Genomic DNA, 23,574 nt, shown 5'->3' on the forward strand with positions numbered 1-23,574 from the left:
TTTGTTTGTTTCCTCCATTCTATTTGCTATATTGTTTCTCTTATACATTATGTTATTGTATTCTTGTAGAAAATGGAAGAAGGCTTGCATATCACATGTCACTGAATAGGTGTGATTTCAGTGAGTGGATGAACAGTGGAATGGAATCTCCTACGGCCCTTGATCATAGGCTTCCACCAGCATCAGGACAAAGTGAGGACAAACCCTCATCTCACACTGATGACTAGATAATCCTTCTTGTCTGAGTAGGGGTCCAGGCTCTACTACCCTACAAAGGAGATCAAACTGTTAGTTGGGATACTTCTCAGTGAAGGTGCCACCTTGTGGAACATCTCACATCTAAACATGCATGTGGTGTAATTCAGGCTGCACATCCGAACTACAGAGATCCAAATGTGAGATAGGATACATCTTAGTGAAGACAGCCGTCTTGTGGATCACCTCACCACTAAGTGTTAAACCGGTGCAGTCGACACTCTACTCCCCCACAGCAGAGATCCGACTGTAAGGTAGGATACATCTCAGTGAAGGTTGTGATCTTGTGGAACACTCACTTGGTGCCATTTCTTTACTTGTTTCCAAAGTTCTTAATTCTGGGCTGGAAATATTTAGCTCTTTTTATTCCTACCGAACCAAAAGGCCTTTGGAGAGTTAATTAAAATACATTGTTGCCACAAACGTGTCAGCCAGGAAATGACATTTGTTAAAACTATTCTACAATCTATAAGGGAGAGTATTGCACCAAGTCAGTTCATAAGATTCTGTTTTGTAAGCTTAGATATCCATGAGAGAGTAATCCAGAAGCAACGCCTTATTAACCATCCACTGCATTGTGTTGCAGTTACAGAGGTGACCTGATCTGAACTAGGATCCTCAGGTGATATCAAGAAATAACATTTATCCAAGCAATCAGAAACACCAATCTCTGCTAAAAGATAATTTACATTTGTCTTACCATGTAAGTGTGGTCTGCATCGGGGGACTGCACCTGTGGAAAAAAAGATGAGAAGTGGTCACCAGGTGACTAGATGAAAAGAGAGTAGTCATTTCCCACCTCTGGTCCCCTGGCGGCCATGAGAGGTGAGCACAGAGTAGAAACTCATCCTGGTCTTAGTTAAAGACTCAGAGACATCTCATTTTTGTTCCGTCACAGAGTCCAGACTCACCCTGTATGTGTGAAATGATTCCTGCACAACAAGGGATACTGTTGATTCAAAAATAACCAAGTTGCTTTTTTAGCAGAAGGTTAAATTAATGTGATTAACAGATTAAAGACAAAATTACCAAGGCCCAGAATTCCCAATTCATAAAGGAAGTAGAGCTCTAGTAAATCTAAACACTAAAATTGAATGAACAGTAGGAGGTGATGGTAAATACTGGAAGACATGTAGAGGATGTCCGCTTCCTACTCGCTGGGGCTATTATCACAAAAACAGAATATCTTACAATATTAATCCCCAGTAAGGTCAATATTTCTTCATCACATGCACTTCCTTGTTCATACAGTTGTGAACACTCTGCTTTCTTGGTCTAACCACTACGTACTCCTCATGCTACCTTCCTTTAAAGCCACCAACGTGCCTAAAGTCTGCCACGTAGTGTAGCTAATCATGATATAACACAAAACCTCCAGTGCAATACGAAATAGACATACACACTGCAGCTAGAGACCTGCACTGGCTCCCTGTCAACAAGAGGATAACCTTCAAACTCTTCCCAACGCACACAAGGTACTCCACAACACCGGACCAGCGTACCTCAACAGCTGACTCAGCCTTTACACCGCCACCCACCAGCTCCGCTCCACAGACCGCGCCCTCGCCATCGTCTCCCGCATTCGAAGAGTGACCGACATGGAACACACTCCCCATCCATCTACGGCAGACCTTCTGACCTTCAGAAGACTCCTCAAGACCTGGCTCTTCGAACAGTAGCAACTTCCCCCCATAGCGCCTTGAGACCCTCACAGGTATGTAGTGTGCTTTACAAATGCATTGATTGATTTATTGAGTGCCTGGAGGGAGTGGGCTGTCCATAAAAACTTTTGTACAAGGAGAAGAGTGTGCGTAGTGTGATCTTATCCACCTAATGGCACTTGAATATCTGGGGGAGTGGGCTGTCCAAAGGGCCGGACTGGGGACCAAAACTGGCCCTGGCCAAGTGCTCGCTACGGCCAGTCCGGCTCTGCCTGTCCATGAAGACTTCTGTCCAGGGAGAAGGGTGTGCATAACACGGGCTTGGGTGTGAGATGGACAGGCCTCTCGATGAGGAACTGTGCAGAGAATGAAGGCTGTGAGTAGTAGACTCTTTGTCACTCAATAGTGCTACGGTCTCTGGAAGGAGAGTGGGCTCTCAGTAAAAGGTTCTGTACAAGGCGAAGAAAGTGTACAGTAGTGACTTGGGTGTCCGAGGGTATTTATTTGGAGGCCTCACTGGCTCCTACTGCAGTTCCCCAGGAGACGAAGCTGAAGATGTTTTTTAAATTGATCCCACTGCGGGTTGCTCTGAGACCGCCTACCGCTCCCACAAGACAAGAGGTTGGTGTGCTCCTTCCCTGTTATGTACTATTTACTCTAACAAATTCAGGGCAGCGGGAAATGTACTTGTGCCTGTAATGGCGGCTGCAACATTTCCCTCAGTGTTGCAGCAACACATTCAGATTGCTCGGTAGTGTAGGATCTGCGTAGAAGGTGGACAGGAAAAAAGGTATCTAGGCCATTAGAGCATTCTAGTGTTTTTTATTGCTATACCGCAGAAGTACTGCAGGACTCCAGTGGGACCAATCATCTAGATTTTTGATGTTTTTAACCTTATTTCTCACGAACGGAGAATGGATTTACACCAAATCACAGAAAGCAAACTTTTTGAGTAAAGGCCTAGCTTACTGACAAATTTAGTATAATTCTGTTCATACATTTTTCATCTACTGCTGTCTAAAATTCCTGTGGAAAACTGCAAGTTCAAAATGAGTTTTGGTGAAATACATTCACAAAAGTTACCACAGGAGTCCCATTTTTAAAAGTGAGGCCTTCTGAATGGACAGAGAGCTGTTTCTATCTTGCGTCTTTATGGTAGAGTGGGACCAAAACTTGTCAAACTATTCCCAGGGATTTCATTTGCTGGCCATGAAACAAACTGTTGCGGCAGACATTACAAACCCCGGGAACACCTCACCGAGTACTGAAAAATCATTTAAAATAGCCTCTTAGGGTGCAGCATAGGCACACTCTGAACCCCAAGGTCATGTGGGGAATGGTTACAAAGAGACACCCTATCCAGTTAAATTAAAAAAAACATTATCGGGGTGCAGATCCTGCGGTATCCGCTGCCGGTACCATGGTAACCAGCACAGCCCTTTTAGTAGTTTCTGCAAACTGAAATTAATAACACAAAGCAGACGTGCCTGGCAAGATGTGATGGAGCACACAGAAAAAGCAGGCCCGGTGTAGGGAGTCTGGGAGTACATGGACCCTAGAGGGCAGGCTGGAGTTGAAGGGGCATCACATGGACCAAAGACAGGGCAGTAAGCTGACCTCAGAGGGTAGCAAGGTGTGGTAGAGGCAGCAAAACAAACCAAAGAGTGAAGGTGGATGGAGACAAGAGCAGCACACTGACCATGGAGGGCAGGTCACAGGGGTAGGTTCAACAGCTGAACTCAGAGGGCAAGAGGGAGGGTCCGGAGCAGCTCAAACAATAACACAGAGGGCAGAGGTGCAGAGGCTGCAAGCTGAAATAAAAGGGTGGGTGGGAGGGGCAGGGAAAGAAAAATGAACCACAGAGGCCAGGCAGGAGGGGCAGGAGCAAAGGCAAAACATGGGCCATGGTGGATGTTAGAAATTGGGTTTCTGGATGGCCGAGGTCTGCACTCTGTCCAAGCAGGAACCACACTCCTAGACCGGGTAAGTCAGTGACACACTCTAAATTGACTTGTGCTCACCCTCTGGTAGCTTTGCACAGAGCAGTCAGGCTTAACTAGGAGGCAATGTGTACAGTATTTGTACACACCACAAACAGTGAATTGGTGACATCACCACAAAAGGACTCCACACCAGTTTAGAAAAACAGCCAATATTTTGATAAGTGAACCAAGACCAGAAAGACAAACATCCAATAATCAGAAGTCTAGTTATGAATATTTAAAGAATACAAATTTCTGTAGTGCTTAAAAGCAGATAGCGCCAACCCGGGCTACTGGTTGCCCTTCACTGGGCCAAATCCAAACACTCAGGCCGAAAACAATGGAGCTTGCATTGGACACAGAGACCTTTGCAGTTTGTGAGTGGTCTCTTGGTTACAGGCTGTACATATGTATTAATAGATTTATTATCATGCCCTCACTGCTGTCTTTGCTCGGATACAGGTCTGTTCTCTTTACATACCTGCCTATAGTAATGATATGTGCTACTCTTTTCAGTTTGTGATTGGTCTCTCATTTAAATCCGTACTTTGTTACATGCCGGTTATCTGTACATACCTGTCTATGGTAATAATGTGTGTTACTCTTTGACGTTTTTGAGGGGTTTCTTGGTTACAGGCTGTACATATGTATTTAAAGATTTATTATAAGGCACTCACTGCTCTGTTTCCTTTCTCCACGTTCTCATACTTTACTGCAGGTTCATGGATGACTCTATGGCTGCCACCACGGGTCGCACCTGAAATTAGAACACATTATATCGCACCTGCTTTTTCACTGCTTTATACTTTGAAATGGGACTTTGAATAGACTCTTACCATTTGCTTTCTTTGCGCGTCTCTCATAGAAGAGAACCACACCAAGGACAGCAACGACAGCACCGAGGAGCATCCCTGAAGCCACCACCAAGGTGACCCACCAGGTAGAACAGGAGGCATCTGAAGCAGGAGGATCCCCTGAAGAAGAAAGACAACCTGTGAGTGTCAGGCTCCTCCAGCTCTTGGCAGATGCGGTTAAACGTAGAAAAAAGAGGAATAGAAAAAGGAGTAGAGACGAAAAGGTCTAAGAGATTCTTTAAACACACCAGTATTTTGGATTAAAGGTTCTGAGCTGGTTATCGTCACTTCTCAACAGCAGTATATCATTTGTCAAATTGTGATTGTTGAAATGGTTTTAGGATTTGCATTATTATGGAAAATGTTTCTGAATAATAGGCTTAGAGCTCTTTCACTGGTGCCCAGTCCATTATTTATTGCTGGCTCATCGCTCTTCCACTGGTGCACAGTCCATTGTCCAATTACTGGGAGAAGCGCTCTTTCGCTGGTGCATCGTTGATTGTCCATTACTGGGCTTAGGGCTACTAATGCCTGGCACTTTAAGTTCACAAACCCCGTCAAATGATACAACAATGACAGTTCTGCAGTTCGGACCTTGGTGGATAAGCAAACAGTACCTTAATCCACAGCTCTTAGTCCTCAGCGGGTGGCTGGTGAGAGTGTAGTCAGAGAGGGGCAGTGACATAATTGTCAGGGGGTTGCCCCAGCCCAGTCTCTTCTGGGTTCTTACGCCCCAGGCATGCCCGCACACGTCCCACGCTGCGGGAGAGCTGCTCAGTAATTAAACGGCCTCCTGATCCAGGTGAGCATCGTTGGAGGCAGTCAAAAGAGCCGCAGGGTGCACTGGGACCAGTAGTCCTGGCCCCTTGTTGAAACAGCGGTGGTGTGGCAAAAAGGGAGGAGGTACCTTAGGAGCAGTGGTAGTTGAAGTTTTCTTGGCCTTTGGACAATCAACAACCCTTGTCCAATGGGTCTTTACTTTACATAAATAACACCATGGTTTCTTTTTTACATTTTAGGACTCACCCCCAGATGCAGGTTTTTGGGGCCCTTCTGAAGATTCCTTTTTATCTTTACACTTGTCCCCACCTTTATTCTGGGGTTTAGAATAATCTTGCTTCTTCTGGTCACCTCCATTACCATGGCTTTTCAGCTTGACCCTGGTGCGGACCCATTTGTCTGCCTTGTTTCCCGATTCTTGGAAAGAGGTCAGAGTTCACCAGGTACTGCTGCAGTAGTTGGTTCTGAAAGTTATTAAGGATATGCTCCCTCATTATCAAATTGTATAATCCTTCATAGTCCTTTACCTTGCTTCCATGAAGCCAGCCTTCCAGAGCCTTAATAGCACTGTCTACAAAGTCTACCCAGTCCCGGGTGTGTGCTTCTGGGTTTCTCTGAACGGAGTCCTATACAGTTCAGTGGTTAATCCAAACTCATCTATGAGAGCACTACTCAGTACTGAGTAATTGTCAGCATCCTCTTCTATAACCGCAAGGAGCGTATCTCTACCTTTGTTAGCAACGGAGAGCCACATGATAGCTGCCCACTGCTCTTGAGGGACCCTCTGAACTTTGCAGGCCCTCTCCAAAGCAGTAAACCATTTATGGATATCATCCCTCTCCTGGTAAGGAGGAACTATCCTGCTTAGGTTCCTATTGTCAAAAGAACTTTCTCTGAATCTAGGGACACTGTTGCTGCCGCCATGGGACTCTAGTCCCAAATTCTTCCCAGTCTTCTGTTCTTCCAGAGACTCTTTTTCAAGGGACAACTGCTCTTGTCTGAGCCTCGCTTTCTCAAGTTTGAAAATGTGGTATTCCCTTTCCAAAGAGTTGTCCTCCTACTAGATATCGAGGTCCCTATGGAAGTGCCTGAAGCATTGGATTCAATAGAGGAGGACCGAGACCTCCTTGGTCTGTTCTGAACCCTCCTATAGGGAACAAAGGGAATATCCCATTTGCCATCTGCACTCATCACCTATTCCCTGAGGGGTCAGAGGGTAGCAGGTTGGGCTCATTTGATTCCACCTGCCCATAGCCTGAATTGAGGTCACTTGGGGAACCAATGGTGCTCCCTCTTCAAGTGTATCTCCCCTCACACAAGCCTGTTCATCTGTTCCTCCTGGATTTTTGTCATCCTGGTGTAGCAGTTCAAAGAGCAGCTTCATGGTGGGATTGCAACCTGTCTTTATCTTCCTAAAGCTACACAGGGACTTTAGTTCCTGAAACTTTAGACCACTGTACTTAGTAGACTTGGGTACATTGGTCTCCCAACTAAAGACATGGCTCTGGATGTAGTGAGTGTGTTGCACCTACCTACCCTTGTGGAAGCTAAACTCCCTGAGGTTGAAGAAAGGGTTGTGCCAGACTCTTAACTACTCAACTCTAAGTTCAGTAGAACGTACCTATTCTAAGCTGTCTTGTATGTGCTTAATATTAGTGATTGTTTTTCGATTATTCCACACCAAGATTAGCTGGTAAAACAATGCAGTCAAGAAATCTCAATCGCTGCAGACTAATATAGGAGGCTGGCTTAGTATATGGTGCTCACTTATAGAAGTGTAGCACCCAGCACTAATCCTTACATCCCTTATGGTGATTTAAGTGGTCTTAGACAACCTTAGAAAGCTCTGTAAGTGATAACTTTGGAGAATAGCCTCCAGGCTTAGTCCAGAAGGAGTGCAAAGCAGCTTTTTTTACCAGAAAGTAATCTTACTTTTACGGATTAAATGAAAAAGAAGCACAAAATGTATTTATAAAAATAGATATTTCTTATAAGACACTCACTAACACATACAAACATCTCCAACCAGGAGAATTACACAATGCACACAATACTATGCAATGAAAACAGGTAAGTAGCACGAATACACAGTGGTCGCCAGGGGGAGACCAATCCATACACTAAAATAGTGGGATGTGAACCACGACTCATGTCAAGACTATACCGAGAAGATGTAGAAGTGCTAAGGACCCAAGGAACCACCCAAGGTAAGTAACCAGGTACCCCACGGAGGCTGTGTGCAGTGTGGGAACATGACTACATGCTCAATTCAAGTAAATGGGTAAGTCGCAGTTGCCATTTTAAAGAAGAAGGACCCTTCACAGCGGGCCATTAAGAATCCTAATGGAAGACAAAACGTTGAGGTGCCACCCAATCCATGGATACCCTAGGAACCACGATACCTACATCAGGGAAAACGGGTGCATAGATGCGAAGTGGCGTTGAAACCGCTGTCAAACTCAATGGAGGATTTCAGGAAGATGCCGCTGGAAAAGAAGGGGAAATTGTCCGGTAGAACCCAAAGGTGGATTCATGATGAGAAGTACCTGCAAGCTGAGGAGACAGAGTTCATGCCACTCAGAAGTGACCAGGAGGCACGAATGACAAATGCCCACCGATATCGGGTGTTGCAGGAGAGTTGACAGTGACCTTGGAGCTGCAGTTGTGTGCACCAGGCAATGCTGTGGAAGACCAGGAGCTGTTCACAAGCTGACCCACATCAGATGTCGAGAGTTGAGGGGCCGGTGTCCGTCTGAAACACCAACAAGCCTTGGCAACTGCAAACAACTTGGTAAGCGGAAAAAGGTGCAGTGTCAGGATCAGCAAGGTCCAAGAGACTCACAACAAGCAGGGGAATCAGAGTAGGCCCGAGCAATCTGGGGATCCCACTGGAGTCAAAGAAGACCCTCAAGAGGACCCACAGGACGGAGGCACTGGAGTCGCAAGAAGACCTCTAGCAGTTTGACAAAGACGCAGGTCCACAGTGCAAGAGATGTGGTGAGGAGGTATAGCTTGGTCACAGGAGTTGATTGAGGTTGAGGCTACTTGGAGCCCAAAGATCTCTGAGGTAGAGAGCCAATAAGCATTTGCAATGACAAGTTGAAGTGGTGAACATTGGTCAGTTCCTGCGGTTCCAAAGAGGGATACTGGCCTCAACCTCAGTGAGAAGACAGTGCAGGCCTTGATGGAGTTGAAGAACGACCACCTGTGTTGCAGAGCCTTTCTGAGTCAGTGGGAGCCCAGGATCAGCAGACTGGTCAGATTTGTTGCGGTGCCTGCAGATCACTTCAAGGGAAATTCCGTCAGGTGTCTTGGATGTCCACAAGCCTTGGGAAGATCCTGTTTGAAGCACAGGCACATATTTTGCAGCAGACAAACAGGACTATGAGACCAGGAGCAGCATTAGTCTTCCCAGTTGCAGAGTGCCCAGACGGTCGCAGCAGAAGTGGTGTCAGATCTGGATCTTGTCCCACAACAAATCTAGGGATGCACCCACAGGTAAACCCTTAAGTACCCTAAGGAAAGGGTTGGGACGATTCAGGGGTCCCTCCCTGAGGAGGGGCTGGACAGAGGGGCGGTTACTCCCATGTCCTTTGTCCAGTTTCACGCCAGAGTGGGAGCCAACGGCTCTCAGAACTGGTTTGAACGCGAGTATGCAAGGAGGGCACCAAGTGTGCTCTTCAAGCAGTCTCAGTGGTGCTGTTAAGCATCCCCACCCTGCCCCAAAACACTAAATCCCATCTGGGAGGTGGCCACACCGCCATGTTACAGGATATCTATTGTTCTGCCTTCCCCTGCTCGAGCTTGGCTCAGCAGCAGAAGGGCAGAAATGTGTCTCTGGTTGTTGTCTGGTTCTGGAAGACTGGTACCGGGATTACTGAGGGCCTCATGGAGGAGTTTTACAGTGCCTGAAATCATAAATCCCACACCGTTCACCGTGTGGGAGGTATGATTCCAACATGTTTGATACCAAACATAACATGGTTCATTACATTCAGTTTAGAGATAGTCATTGTGTAATGACGCATGGCCCCTCATATCATAATGGCTGATGCACTTACAACCCAGGAAAATTGACTACGAACTTTATAGGGGTATCCCGCTCATTCAGGGGCACCCTCACACTTAGAACCGGGCACCCTGCTTACAGGATTCAAAGGACTGCTTTAGGGGTAACTGATAGGTTTTAAGCCCAGTGACCTTAGATATAGGGAAACCTAAATCTACCGCAAGAGGTACTAGCACCAGCTTACACAGGCTGCAATGGCAGGCCTGTAGTCACAGTTTGAGTGGTCTCTCATGGGTGGCATAATGCATGCTTCACCGCCTGGGGGACCCCTGGGGTACCTATGTCCTGCGTACCTCGGTACCATATACTAGGGACTAATAAGGATACACCAGTGACCAATCTGGGATATACCTAAGTACGCACCAGAACTAATTTAGGAGAGGAAGCACATAGGCGTGGGTCCTGATTAGCAGGGTCAAAGTCAGACTAGTCAGAAACAGCATAACACCAGGCGAAAAGTGGGGGTAACCATAACAGCAGAGTCTGCTTTCCTACAGGCATGAATACCTTATGTGGACAAAAAGGTACGGGGGGCTAAGCATGAAATACCCCAAATAGCAAAAAAAGGGTTTGACCGCAGGGTAGTGGGGGGCAAGGTCAGGCAGCAGAGGGTTTGATTGCTCTGAAATTGTGTATAAAATCTCATTTTTTTTAGGTGAGCTAGAAGATGTTCCAGTCTAGTAGGGGCTATGTCAATTTATTGGGAGGCCTTTCCTTTTCTGCCGGAGATGCTGTTGGTTTCCTTTGTAATTATATCAATTATAATGAGATGACTTTCCTTTTCTACCAGGGACTCTGTCCCCTCCATTTATAATTTAGCTGTTCATTTGGGACTTAGAATAATTGGATTTCTGACTATGTATTATGCATTTGAGACTCCACAGCATATTTTGCATTACTCTGTACCCCTTGATTTTGAGATTTTGTAATAAAACCCTTTAACTATTCCTGATCTAGAACTCAGTTACTGAAGGATCCCAGTTAATTATTTATACTTGGCTAGATTAATGGTAGGTCTGATAATGAGGATGAGGTTCTTTATTGATAGATTGAGGATTGAAGTGGAATCACTAAAGGTAACATTTGGGGTGATCTGAATTTCAGAGAGCCTACATTTTGGGTGTTGGGTGCTGCTCCTCATACTAACAGGTCCAGCTCAGTGCTTGTCAGTCACCAAAGGAGACATGAAATTCATGCTTCACCCATGACAATCACCTATAATCTGCAACACACAACCCGTGTTACACAAGAAATTCACACCACACTTCATTCTGACTTACCTCTCTCTGGAATGGAGACGATCATCGGGGTGGAGGTCCGGATCTTATTTCCACCAGCTTCAGGCGCTACAAAGCAATCAGAAATTCATTCGATGAATCCTTTGAGCACTTAATTGTGAAATGCATCACCAGGCCCTCTGATTTCTTATCCTTGGAAGCAATTTTCCTGCTCCACAAAAAGCATTCCTCCTTTCCATCAGTCATTGTTGGCCCAACTAAAGGTTCTAGCCTCTATCCAACCTAACAGTTCTGATTAACATCTGCAACAGATGTGTCAATGACATACTGAAACCTTTTTCAACAAGTAATCATATCTAAGGAGTCTTTAAAGTTCAGGTGTATGGTTTGTCACACAAGGGAGTCACAGTGGGTCCCATCACCAATCATCTACGGTGGCTGCACCAGCTTCCGCAAGAAGGTGTCATTATCTGCTCACCTGGGAAATGTATGTCTTTTTTTACAGACATACTTCTTCATCCACTTGTTCAAATTGTCCCCACTGAAAACTTTCATCATAGGAGAATTTGTCCTGGATTGTTGCCAAGTGACTATAGGTATGAATTTACTGCCCTTCTCCTAGAACAGTCTCAATGACAGACCAGAGTTTGGCCTAATAAGCCACACTCTGGTGAGACAATCCACGTTTCTAAAATGTCTATTTTAATTTTATCTATCAGATTCTGACTCTCTTGTCAACTCGTGTTGGCAAGAAATAATAAATAAAGACTATGCTAGTGCTTGGAGATCCTATTTAACGGGAGCCTAAACACTTTTAAGTTCCTGTCTTTGGAACACTTGGATAGAAACAACATTGATTTAAAGCAGATGTTGAATCAATCAACAATTTTTTAATGATTTTTATTGGATAAGGAGGCAATTGCAAAAAAAAAGGATGCTAGGTAGGTTAATTAACGGTATAATAAAACCGAGCCCCAACCCTATTTAACCTCCAACTTAAAACCGGTTTTAAGGGATAGATATCTTATATTAAGATTTGGCCGCTATCCAACAAAGGATGTGACTCCGAGATGGGTACAACATTGGCAAACACAAAATTGCAGATTATGTGCTTGTGTCAATGAAATGCTATCGCATATTGTATGTGTTTGCTCTAGATTGCGACAAGAGAGGCAAACACTGTTAAAACCCATTTTTAAGGAAATAGGAATAAGAACGTGCTGCAAAGCAATTACATCGTACCTCTTAGAGAATACCTCTGCTATAACAACCCATTTTGTTAAGTTCATCCTTATAGCTGAGAAGAAACTGACCCAGGCTTATGTTTGCCTGTGTTACAGGAATAATAAATGGTTTTATTGATAGCTTTGTTGTTGTATTAGTCTTGCTATTGCACTGGTGTAAGATGGGTGTCAGTTAGGGTACAACCCTACTGTTTGTAATTAGTAAAGTTCATTACAACCAGATATTAAAGTTGACCAATCTACCCAAAATTCGTTAAATAATTCTAATCTTAACTTGCTCCTTAAAAAAAAAGTAAAAACGAAGGCACATAGGCTTTTTAAACTTTTTCATGATATTTATTTGAATTTATCAATGAGTCCCCCAATGGATAGTTTCCGAAATGTGTTCTGAAACATAGGTTTCCTGGCAAATGATCCTAATAAAATGCTTTTAAGATTTGAATAGAGATATAGACATGGAGGCTCTTCATATTAATTTATTATTAATTATTATATATGATGTCCATATCAAGTATAGCTAGTTCGAAGGGATTGCACAAAGGCACTTCAATTACTGGGCTGGGCCAGGCGGCGAAGATTGAACGCATGGAAGTTTTTATTATTATTATATAGAGTGGTTACATAATGAAATGGACGAAATACTACTTTTATGATGTTTCATGTGATTTCAATGGTCCAGTACGGTATGTCATCCTTCAATTATCTTCAAATGTGTAATGCATCTGGTCAAAAATTATTTTTGATGATTTTGCTTTAAGACTTGTTGCTTTTATTCTCCATGATGGTGCATAGTCCATTACTGAGCTAAGCGCTCTTCCACTGATGCATAGTCCATTGTCCATTACTGGGCTCATCGCTCTTCCGCTGGTGCATAGTCCATTGTCCATTACTGGGCTGAGCACTCTTAAACTGGAGCATAGTCCATTGTCCATTACTGGGCTGATCATTCTTCCACTAGTGCATAGTCCATTGTCCATTACTGGGCTTAGCTCTCTTCCATTGGTGCATAGTCCATTGTCCATTACTGTGCTCATCGCTCTTCCACTCGTGCATAGTCCATTGTCTATTACTGTGCTCATCGCTCTTCCACTCGTGCATAGTCTATTGTTCATTACTGGGCTTAGCGCTCTTCCACTGGTGCATAGTCCATTGTCTATTACTGGGCTTAGCTCTCTTCAACTGGTGCACAGTCCATTGTTCAATTACTGGGCGAAGCGCTCTTTCGCTGGTGCATAGTCGAATGTCAATTATTGTTCTTAGTGCTCTTCCACTGGTGCATAGTTCATTGTTCATTAGTGGGCTCAGGGCTACTAATGCGTGGCACTTTAAGTTAACAAACCCCAGTCAAATGATACAACTACAACAGTTCTGCAATTCGGATGGTAGGGATAAGCCGACAGTACCTTAATCCACAGTACTCAGTCCTCGGTGGGCGGCCAGTGAGAGTGTAATCAGCGAGGGGCAGTGACACAATTGTCAGGGGTATGGCCCAGCCCAGTCTCTTCCGGGCTCTGATGCCCCAGGCATGCCCGTTCTCTTCCCGCGCTGCGGGAGAGCCGCTCGATATTTAAAGGGCCTCCTGACCCAGGTGAGCATCGTTGGAGGCAGGCAGAAGAGCCGCAGGGTACACTGGGACAAGTAGTCCTGGTCCTCCGTTGAAACCGCGATGGTGTGGCAATAAGGGAGAGGGAGCAGGTACCTTAGGAGCAGTGGTAGTAGAAGTTTTCTTGGCCTTTGGACAATCAACATCCCAATAATAATAATAGCGCTGTCTACAAAGTCTACCCAGTCCTGGGTGTGTGCTTCTGGGTGTCTCTGAACGTAGTCCTATACAGTTCAGTGGTTAATCCAAACTCATCTATGAGAGCACTCTTCAGTACTGAGTAATTGTCAGCATCCTCTTCTCTAACAGCAAGGAGCATATCTCTACCTTTGTTAGCAAAGAAGACCCACATGACAGCCCCACTGCTCTTGAGGGACCCTCTGAACCTTGCAGGCCCTCTCCAAAGCAGTGAACCATTTATGGATATCATCCCTCTCCTGGTAAGGAGGAACTATCCTGCTTAGGTTCCTATTGTCAAAATGACTTTCTCTGAATCTAGGGGCACTGTTGCTGCTGCCATGGGACTCTAGTCCCAATTTCATCCCATTCTTCTGTACTTCCTGGGACTCTTTTTCAAGCGATAACTGCTCTTGTCTGATCCTAGCATTCTCAAGTTTGAGCATTTGGCATTCACTTTCCAAAGAGTTGTCCCTCTTACTAGATATCGAGGTCCCTATGGAAGTGCCTGAAGCATTGGATTCTATAGAGGAGGACCTAGACCGCCTTGATCTGTTCTGAACCCTCCGAGGGGGAACAGAGGGAATGTCCTATTTGCCATCTGCACTATTCACCTATTCCCCGAGGGGTCAGAGGGTTGCAGGTTGGGCTCATTTGATTCCAGCTGCCCATACTCTGATTTGAGGTCACTTGGAGAACCAATGGTGCTCCCTCTCCGAGAGTATCTCCACCCACATGAGCCTGTTCATCTGTTCCTCCTGGATGTTTGTCATCCTGCTGCAGCAGTTCAAAGAGCAGCTTCATGGTGGGGTTGCAACCTGTCTTTATCTTCCTAAGGCTACACAGGGTCCTTAGTTCCTGGAACTTTAGACCACTGTACTTAGTAGACTCAGGTACACTGGTCTCCCAACTAAAGACATGGCTCTGGGTGTGGTGAGGTGTTGCACCTACCTACCCTCCTGGAGGCTAAACTCCCTGAGGTTGGAGAAAGGGTTGTGCCAGACTCTTAACTACTCAACTCTAAGTTCAGTAGAATGTACCGATTCTGAGCTGTCTTGTATGTGCTTAATATTAGTGATTGTTTTTCGATGATTCCACACCAAGATCAGCTGGTAAAACAATGCAGTCTTTAATCTCAATCGCTGCAGACTAATATAGGAGGCTGGCTTAGTATATGGTGCTCACTTATAGAAGTGTAGCACCCGGCACTAATCCTTACATCCCTTATTGTAATTTTAGTGGTCTTAGACAACCTTAGAAAGCTCTTTAAGTGGTAGCTTTGGAGAATAGCCTCCAGGCTCAGTCCAGAAGGAGTGCAAAGCAGTTTGTTTTACCAGAAAGTAATCTTACTTTTATGGATTAAATGAAAAAGAACCACACAATTTATTTATAAAAATAGATATTTCTTATAACACACTCACTAACGCATAAAACATCTCCAACCCGGAGAATTACACAATGCACACAATACTTTGCAAATAAAACAGGTAAGTAGCACGAATACACAGTGGTCGCCAGGGGGAGACCAATCCATATTCTAAAATAGTGGGATGTGAACCACAACTCAAGTCAAGACTATACCTAGAAGACGTAGAAGTGCTAGGGACCCAAGGAACCACCCAAGGTAAGTAACCAGGTACCCCACGGAGGCTGTGTGCAGTGTGGGAACATGACCGCATGCTCAATTCAAGTAAATGGGTAAGTCGCAGTTGCCATTTTAAAGAAGAAGGACACTTCCCAGCGGACCATAAAAAATCACAATGGAAGACAAAACCTTGAGGAGCCACCCAATCCATGGATACCCTAGGAACCACAATACCTACATCAGGGAAAACGGGTGCATAGATGCGAAGTGGCGTTGAAACCGCTGTCAAACTCAATGGAGAACTTCAGGAAGATGCCGCTGGAAAAGAAGGGGAAATTGCCCGGTAGAACCCAAAGGTGGATTCATGATGAGAAGTACCTACAAGCAGAGGGGATAGAGTTCATGCCACTCAGGAGTGACCAGGAGGCACGGATGACAAATGCCACCTATATCGGGTGTTGCAGGAGAGTTGACAGTGACCTTGGAGCTGCAGTTGTGTGCACCAGGCAATGCTGTGGAAGACCAGGAGCTGTTCACAAGCTGACCCACATCAGATATCGAGAGTTTAAGGGTCGGTGTCCGTCTGGAACACCAACAAGCCTTGGCAACTGCAAACAACTTGGTAAGCGGAAAAAGGTGGTGTCAGGATCAGCAAGGTCCAAGAGACTCACAACAAGCAGGGGAATCAGAGTAGGCCCGAGCAATCAGGGGATACCACTGGAGTCAAAGAAGACCCTCAAGAGGACCCACAGGACGGAGGCACTGGAGTCGCAAGAAGACCTCTAGCAGTTTGACAAAGACGCAGGTCCACAGTGCAAGAGATGTGGTGAGGAGGAATACCTTGGTCACAGGAGTTGATTGAGGTTGAGGCTACTTGGAGTCCAAAGATCTCTGAGTTAGAGAGCCAATAAGCATTTGCAATGACAAGTTGAAGTGGTGAACATTGGTCAGTTCCTGCGGTTCCAGAGAGGGATACTGGCCTCAACCTCAGTGAGAAGACAGTGCAGGCCTTGATGGAGTTGAAGAACGACCACCTGTGTTGTGGAGCCTTTCTGAGTCAGTGGGAGCCCAGGATCAGCAGACTGGTCAGATTTGTTGCGGTGCCTGCAGATCACTTCAAGGGAGATTCCGTCAGGTGTCTTGGATGTCCACAAGCCTTGGGAGGATCCTGTTTGAAGCACAGGCACAGATTTTCCAGCAGACAAACAGGACTATGAGACCAGGAGCAGCATTAGTCTTCCCAGTTGCAGAGTGCCCAGACGATCGCAGCAGAAGTGGTGTCAGATCTGGATCTTGTCCCACAACAAATCACAGGTAAACCATTAAGCACCCTAAGGAAAGGGTTTGGAACATTCAGGGGTCCCTCCCTGAGGAGGGGCTGGACAGTGGGGAGGTTACTCCAATGTCCTTTGTCCAGTTTCACGACAGAGTGGGAGTCAACAGCTCTCTGAACTGGTTTGAACTGGAGTATGCAAGGAGGGCATCAAGTGTGCTCTTCAATCAGTCTCAGTGGTGCTGGTAAGCACCCCCACCCTGCCCCAACACACTAAATCCCATCTGGGAGGTGGTCATACCTCCATGTGACAGGATATCTATTGTTCTGCCTTCCCCTGCTCGAGCTTGGCTCAGCAGCAGAAGGGCAGAAACATGTCTCTGGTCGCTGTCTGGTTCTGGAAGACTGGTACCGGGATCACTGAGGGCCTCATGGAGGAGCTTTACAGTGCCTGAAATCATAAATCCCACACCGTTCACGGTGTGGGAGGTATGATTCCAACATGTTTGATACCAAACATGACAAGGTTCATTACAGTCAGTTTAGAGATGGTCATTGTGTAATGACGCATGGCCCCTCATATCATAAGGGCTGATGCACTTACAACCCGGTAAAATTGACTACGAACTTTATAGGGGTATCCCGCTCAAGCAGGGGCACCCTCACACTAAGAACCGAGCACCCTGCCTACAGGATTAAAAGGACTGCTTTAGGGGTTTTAAGCGCAGTGACCTTAGATATAGGGAAACCTAAATCTACCGTAAGTGGTACTAGCACCAGCTTACACAGGCTGCAATGGCAGTCCTGTAGTCACAGTTTGAGTGGTCTCTCATGGGTGCCATAATACATGCTTCACCGCATGGGGGACCCCTCAGACTAGTCAGAAACAGCTTAACACTAGGCCAAAAGTGGGGGTAACCATAAAAGCTGAGTCTACTTTCCTACAGGCATGCATACCTTATGTGGACAAAAATGTATGGAAGCCTAAGCATGATATACCCCAAATAGCAAAAAAAGGGGTTGGCCGCAGGGTAGTGGGGGGCAAGATCAGGCAGCAGAGGGTTTGATTGCTCTGAAATTGTGTATAAAAACTCCGTATTTTGAGGTGATCCAGAAGACGTTCCTGTCTAGTAGAGGCTATGTCAATTTATTGGGAGGCCTTTACTTTTCTGCCGGAGATGCTGTTGGTTTCCTTTGTAATTATATCAATTATAATGAGATGACTTTCCTTTTCTACCAGGGACTCTGTCCTCTCCACTTATAATTTAGCTGTTCATTTGGGACTTAAAATAATTGGATTGGATTTCTGACTATGTATTATGCATTTGAGACTTCACAGCATATTTTGCATTACTCTGTACCCCTTGATTTTGAGATTTTGTAATAAAACCCTTTAAATATTCCTGATCTAGAACTCAGTTACTGAAGGATCCCAGTTAATTATTTATACTTGGCTAGATTAATGTTAGGTGTGATAATGAGGATGAGGTTCTTTATTGATAGATTGAGGATTGAAGCGGAACCGCTAAAGTAAAATTTGGGGTGATCTGAATATCAGAGTGCCTACATTTTGGGTGTTGGGTGCTGCTCCTCATACTAACAGGTCCAGCTCAGTGCTTGTCAGTCACCAAAGGAGACATGAAATTCATACTTCACCGATGACAATCACCTATAATATGCAACACACAACCCTTGTTACACAAGTAATTCACACCAAACTTCATTCTGACCTACCTCTCTCTGGAATGGAGACGATCATCGGGGTGGAGGTCCGGATCTTATTTCCACCAGCTTCAGGCGCTACAAAGCAATCAGAAATTCAATCCATGAATCCTTTGAGCACTTAATTGCGAAATGCATCACCAGGCCCTCTGATTTCTTATCCTTGGAAGCAATTTTGCTGCTCCATAAAAAGCATTCCTCCTTTCCATCAATCATTGTTGGCCCAACTAAAGGGTCTAGCCTCTATCCAACCTAACAGTTCTGATTAACATCTGCAACAGTTGTGTCAATGACATACTGAAACCTTTCTCAACAAGTAATCATATCTAAGGAGTCTTCACAGTTCAGGTGTATGGTTGGTCACACAAGGGAGTCACAATGGGTCTCATCACCAATCATCTACGGTGGCTGCACCAGCTTCCGCAAGAAGGTGTCATTATCTGCTCACCTGGGAAATGAATGTTTTTTTACAGACATACTTCTTCATCCACTTGCTCAAATTGTCCCACTGAAAACTTTCATCATAGGAGAATTTGTCCTGGATTGTTGCCAAGTGACTATAGGTATGAATTTACTGCCCTTCTCCTAGAACAGTCTCAAGGACAGACTAGAGGTTGGCCTAATAAGCCACACTCTGGTGAGACAATCCACATTTCTAAAATGTCTATTTTCATTTTATCTATCAGAATCCGACTCTGTTGTCAACTCGTGTTGGCAAGAAATAATAAATAAAGTCTATGCTAGTGCTTGGAGATCCTATTTAACGGGAGCCTAAACACTTTTAAGTTCCTGTCTTTGGAACACTTGGATAGGAACAACATTGATTTAAAGCAGATGTTGAATCAATCAACTATTTTTTTATAATTTTTATTGGATAAGGAGGCAATTGCAAAAAAGGATGCTAGGTTGGTTAATTAACGGTATAATAAAACCAAGCCCCAACCCTATTTAACCTCCCAACAGGTTTTAAGGGATAGATATCTTATGTTAAGATGTTGCCGCTATCCAACAAAGGATGTGACTCCGAGATGGGTACAACATTGGCAAACACAAAATTGCAGATTATGTGGTTGTGTCAATGAAACCCTATTGCATATTGTATGTATTTGCTCTAGATTGGGACAAGAGAGGCAAACACTGTTAAAACCCATTTTTAAGGAAATAGGAATAAGAACGTGCTGCAAAGCAACTATATCGTACATCTTAGAGAATACCTCTGCTATAACAACCCATTTTGTTAAGTTCATCCTTATAGTTGAGAAGAAACTGACCCAGGCTTATGTTTGCCTGTGTTACAGGAATAATAAATGGTTTTATTGATAGCTTTGTTGTTGTATTAGTCTTGCTATTGCACTGGTGTAAGATGGGTGTCAGTTAGGGTACAACCCTACTGTTTGTAATTAGTAAAGTTCATTACAACCAGATATTAAAGTTGACCAATCTACCCAAAATTAGTCAAATATTTCTATTCTTAACTTGCTCCTTTAAAAAAAAAGTAAAAACGAAGGCACATAGGCTTTTTAAACTTTTTAATGATATTTATTTGAATTTATCAATGAGTCCCCCAATGGATAGTTTCCGAAAGTTGTTCTGAAACATAGGTTTCCTGGCAAATTATCCTAATAAAATGCTTTTAAGATTTGAGTAGAGACATGGAGGCCTTTTATATTAATTTATTATTTATTATTATATATGATGTCCATATCAAGTATAGCTAGTTCGAAGGGATTGCACAAAGGCACTTCAATTACTCGGCTGGGCCAGGCGGCGAAGATTGAACGCATGGAAGTTTTTATTATTATTATATAGAGTGGTTACATAATGAAATGGACGAAATACTACTTTTATGATGTTTCATGTGATATCAATGGTCCAGTACGGTATGTCATCCTTGAATTATCTTGAAATGTGTAATGCATCTGGTCAAAAATTATTTTTGATGACTCTGCTTTAAGACTTGTTACTTTTATTCTCCGTGATTGTAATGATTTTTAGTAATTGGTCAAAAGAGACTTGCATACGACTGATGCACAAAGTGTTTACCATATTCTCTGTTGTGGTTTTGGGCATGTTTTTCTCTGATTTTAAAAATCTCACTCTTCCATGTAAAGCTCTCTTCAGAATCTGAAATCCTCCAAAGACTCCTCCTCTTGTCAGTCAGCCCAGGTCTCCCTCGTCGCTGGCAGAGGATTACCACAAGGTATCAGACAATGCCTTGGATATCTAACAAAGATTCAAGTATTGAAGAGAATAAACTGACACATGTGACCTTATCTGGAATCACAAAATCCTCACCACCCCTCATCAATGACCTTGGAGTAACAAATGTTGTGGGGAGATGGTTACTCTCCACCTTAATCTTGTGTATTTAATATAATTATTCAGAAAGAAATCCATCAATAGTTACAAACTTCTGAATTTTAAAAGATGGATATTATGTCTTAAACGTTGAGACATTACATACAGTGGGGTAAATAAACTTTGCCAAATTGTCACTTACTTCAAACAGTCAAAACACTTTTACTACATAACATTTGCCTTTTAATTGCCTACTCTAAGCATTAACACTCCAAATTTTCAATCCAATTCGAAATTATCCTAGTAAATATATGCTGAAGGAATATATAGTGTATGTATTTATGCAACACATTTCTACCCAAGAGTAATGGAGAGTTGTCGACTAAGACGTTTGTCATGTCCCTTAGGTTAGTTCCTTCATGTACATACCGATTACGTACATTTTGCCCCATCCACACGACATAACGGCATTACACAGCTGACCTTTTAACCAGTAGCTTACTTCTGTCTCTCTGGCATCGGCTCTTGCTTTTATATCTTAATCCCTGTACCTGACGTACCAACAGCCGGCTGCATATGCTCATGTTTGTTTAGAAAAGGATTGGCAGGGGATTAGCGAATGTTTTCAACACATATTGATTCTAGAAAGATACCGGAGTGACCACTTTAGTATAAAAGACTCTCAATCCCCCTTACCAAGACAGAGGAAGAATTCCTTCCAGGCTGCACCAAGACTCTGCAGGCTGATCCTGCGACAGGCAGAGATCTGATATCCCTTGCGGGGTGTCATCCTTGATGCAGAGAAGGGACCCTTCATTCAGAACCATCAGGTGAGGGATTAGCACTTTCCCGAGGAATTCTTGGCTCCATTAGGACATGTCCTAGCACTTATACACAGGACCGGACTGGCCGTTGCGGGCACTGGGCAATCCCCCGGTGCGCTGCACGGGTGGGGACCGGTTTTGAGCCCCTTGGGGACGTTTTTGTTGCAGGGCCGTTTATGCAGCATAGCTGCAAAATCTGCCCTGTAACAAAATCGGCCGAAAATCGGCCCCGGCAAAGAGCTCAGCGGCACCCCCAACCTCCCCCCGGGGGGGTGGCTGAGCACTTTGCTTATACATATATGCTTCATCTACACCTCTAGGCTAGGCACGGTTAGGTAGGATACACATCGTGGGAGTACGCCAAGGTTATTGATTTATGTAATATATTTGTATTCATCTTATTAGCATTATGGTAGTAATGTATCAACATTTTACGATATTGGTTCTAGCGATTACGTTTGTCTGCTCCTGTATTTTGATTGGCGCAGCTAACATGTTTCATACTAGACTGATGCTTGACCAATAAATACTTATTGAAGCCATTCCAATCGTCATTCTATGTATTCTGAGAAAAGCTAGCATGAGTGACTGAGGGAAAGCAGAGTCCAGTGCCCTACGGGTATCCTAGATCTCTGATCCTATTGCCCGAGGAGTTATCCAGTGGCGGGGCTCTGCAGTGCGGAGACAGCGAGGGGGACAAAGGGACCCAAGGGACTGGTGCCGGCCGCAGCCAAGATGGTGAAACCGAAAGGGAAGGGGGACGGAGCGGCTGAAACAGAGGTGGTGGATGGAGCGGATCGCGACCAGTCTGCTCTCCAGCGCATGCAGGACCGTATACTGGAGGCCATCACGACCACGAAAGATGCCCTGCAGCAGGACATCGCCCAGGTGGCGACGGACTTGGGCCTCCTGAAAGCGGATCATGACAAACTTAAAGGCAGAGTCAAGACAATGGAGATCACTGTTCAGGAATTGGCCCTGGACCACGCAGCAGTGAAAGCTCAGATGGCAGATGCTCTAGACAGGCTGAAGGTGTTGGAGAGGAGGGCCGAGGATGCGGAAAAGAGGAGTAGGCGCAATAATGTTCGCCTCGTGGGCCTACCGGAAAAAATTGAGGGTGATGACATGGTGGGATACCTCGATAATTGGCTGCGCACTGAGGTGGCGCCGGAGGGACTATCTCCTTTCTTCTCCCTGGAACGGGCCCACAGGGTTCCAGCTCGACCTCCGGCCCCGGGCCTGCCGCCTCGCCCAGTGGTGATCAAGCTGCTCCACTACAGAGATCGGGACTGGCTACTACAGAGGGCGAGGGAAGCGGGACCCTTTCAAGTAGACAACAACAGAGTCACCATGTTCCCGGACTACACTTTTGAGACCCAAAGACTCAGGGCCAACTTCCTGTCCCTCAAGCGAGAGCTCCGTGGAGAGGGCTTAAAATACTCTCTTCTTTTCCCAGCGAAGCTGAGAGTTGTGGTGGACGACAAGTCGCTTTTTTTCACTACCTCGGCGGATGCTTGGGCCTGGTGGGACACATACAAAGCTGGAACGGACGGAGCTAAGGCCAGGGCGGAGGAGGCTAGGGAGACACAGCCGATCAGGAAGTCGCAACAGATTCGTAAAAATCGCCGGAGAACTGGAAAGCCATCTGTGTCACAGACGGAGACAGAGAGAAAGGCGGCCCTACAGGCGGTTGTGGACCTCTCTGGCACGACCAGAAGCCAGTTCGGGAGGGGCACGGACTCTGAAGAGCAGGGCACGGGGTCGGAGACGGGACTTTCGGAATATGGTGGAGCCAAGGGCCCTATAGTGACGCCTCAGACGTCTGGGGAGATAGTCGAAGCATGAACCACTGGACTTGAGGAGCGGCCTGCTGGTCAGACACTGGGGCGCTGTGCCCGTGAGCGCAGTTTGCGACTGTGTGGGACTTCGTGAGTCTGTTATGGGGGGATCATGGGGCGGGATATGCGGGATTGATTTGTTTTAACGTACTCTCTCGGCATCGGTCCGCG

General features: G+C 45.1%; 1 protein-coding gene across 1 annotated transcript in view; it reads right to left on the reverse strand.

Moving 5' to 3' along the window:
• LOC147706622 (uncharacterized) overlaps window positions 1-23,574 on the reverse strand; it is a 182,268-nt gene that overhangs the window by 85,662 nt on the left and 73,032 nt on the right. Inside the window, exons 3-7 of the mRNA XM_086929106.1 lie at window positions 18,456-18,521; window positions 10,882-10,947; window positions 4,735-4,872; window positions 4,576-4,655; window positions 956-988 (exon numbers count right to left, since the gene is read on the reverse strand). Of these exons, the coding sequence (XP_086785232.1) occupies window positions 956-988; window positions 4,576-4,655; window positions 4,735-4,872; window positions 10,882-10,947; window positions 18,456-18,521 (383 nt within the window). The remainder of the gene's footprint in view (window positions 1-955; window positions 989-4,575; window positions 4,656-4,734; window positions 4,873-10,881; window positions 10,948-18,455; window positions 18,522-23,574) is intronic.

The sequence above is a fragment of the Lissotriton vulgaris genome, chromosome 7, assembly GCF_964263255.1.
Source record: "Lissotriton vulgaris chromosome 7, aLisVul1.2, whole genome shotgun sequence".
Taxonomy (NCBI): Eukaryota; Metazoa; Chordata; class Amphibia; order Caudata; family Salamandridae; genus Lissotriton; species Lissotriton vulgaris.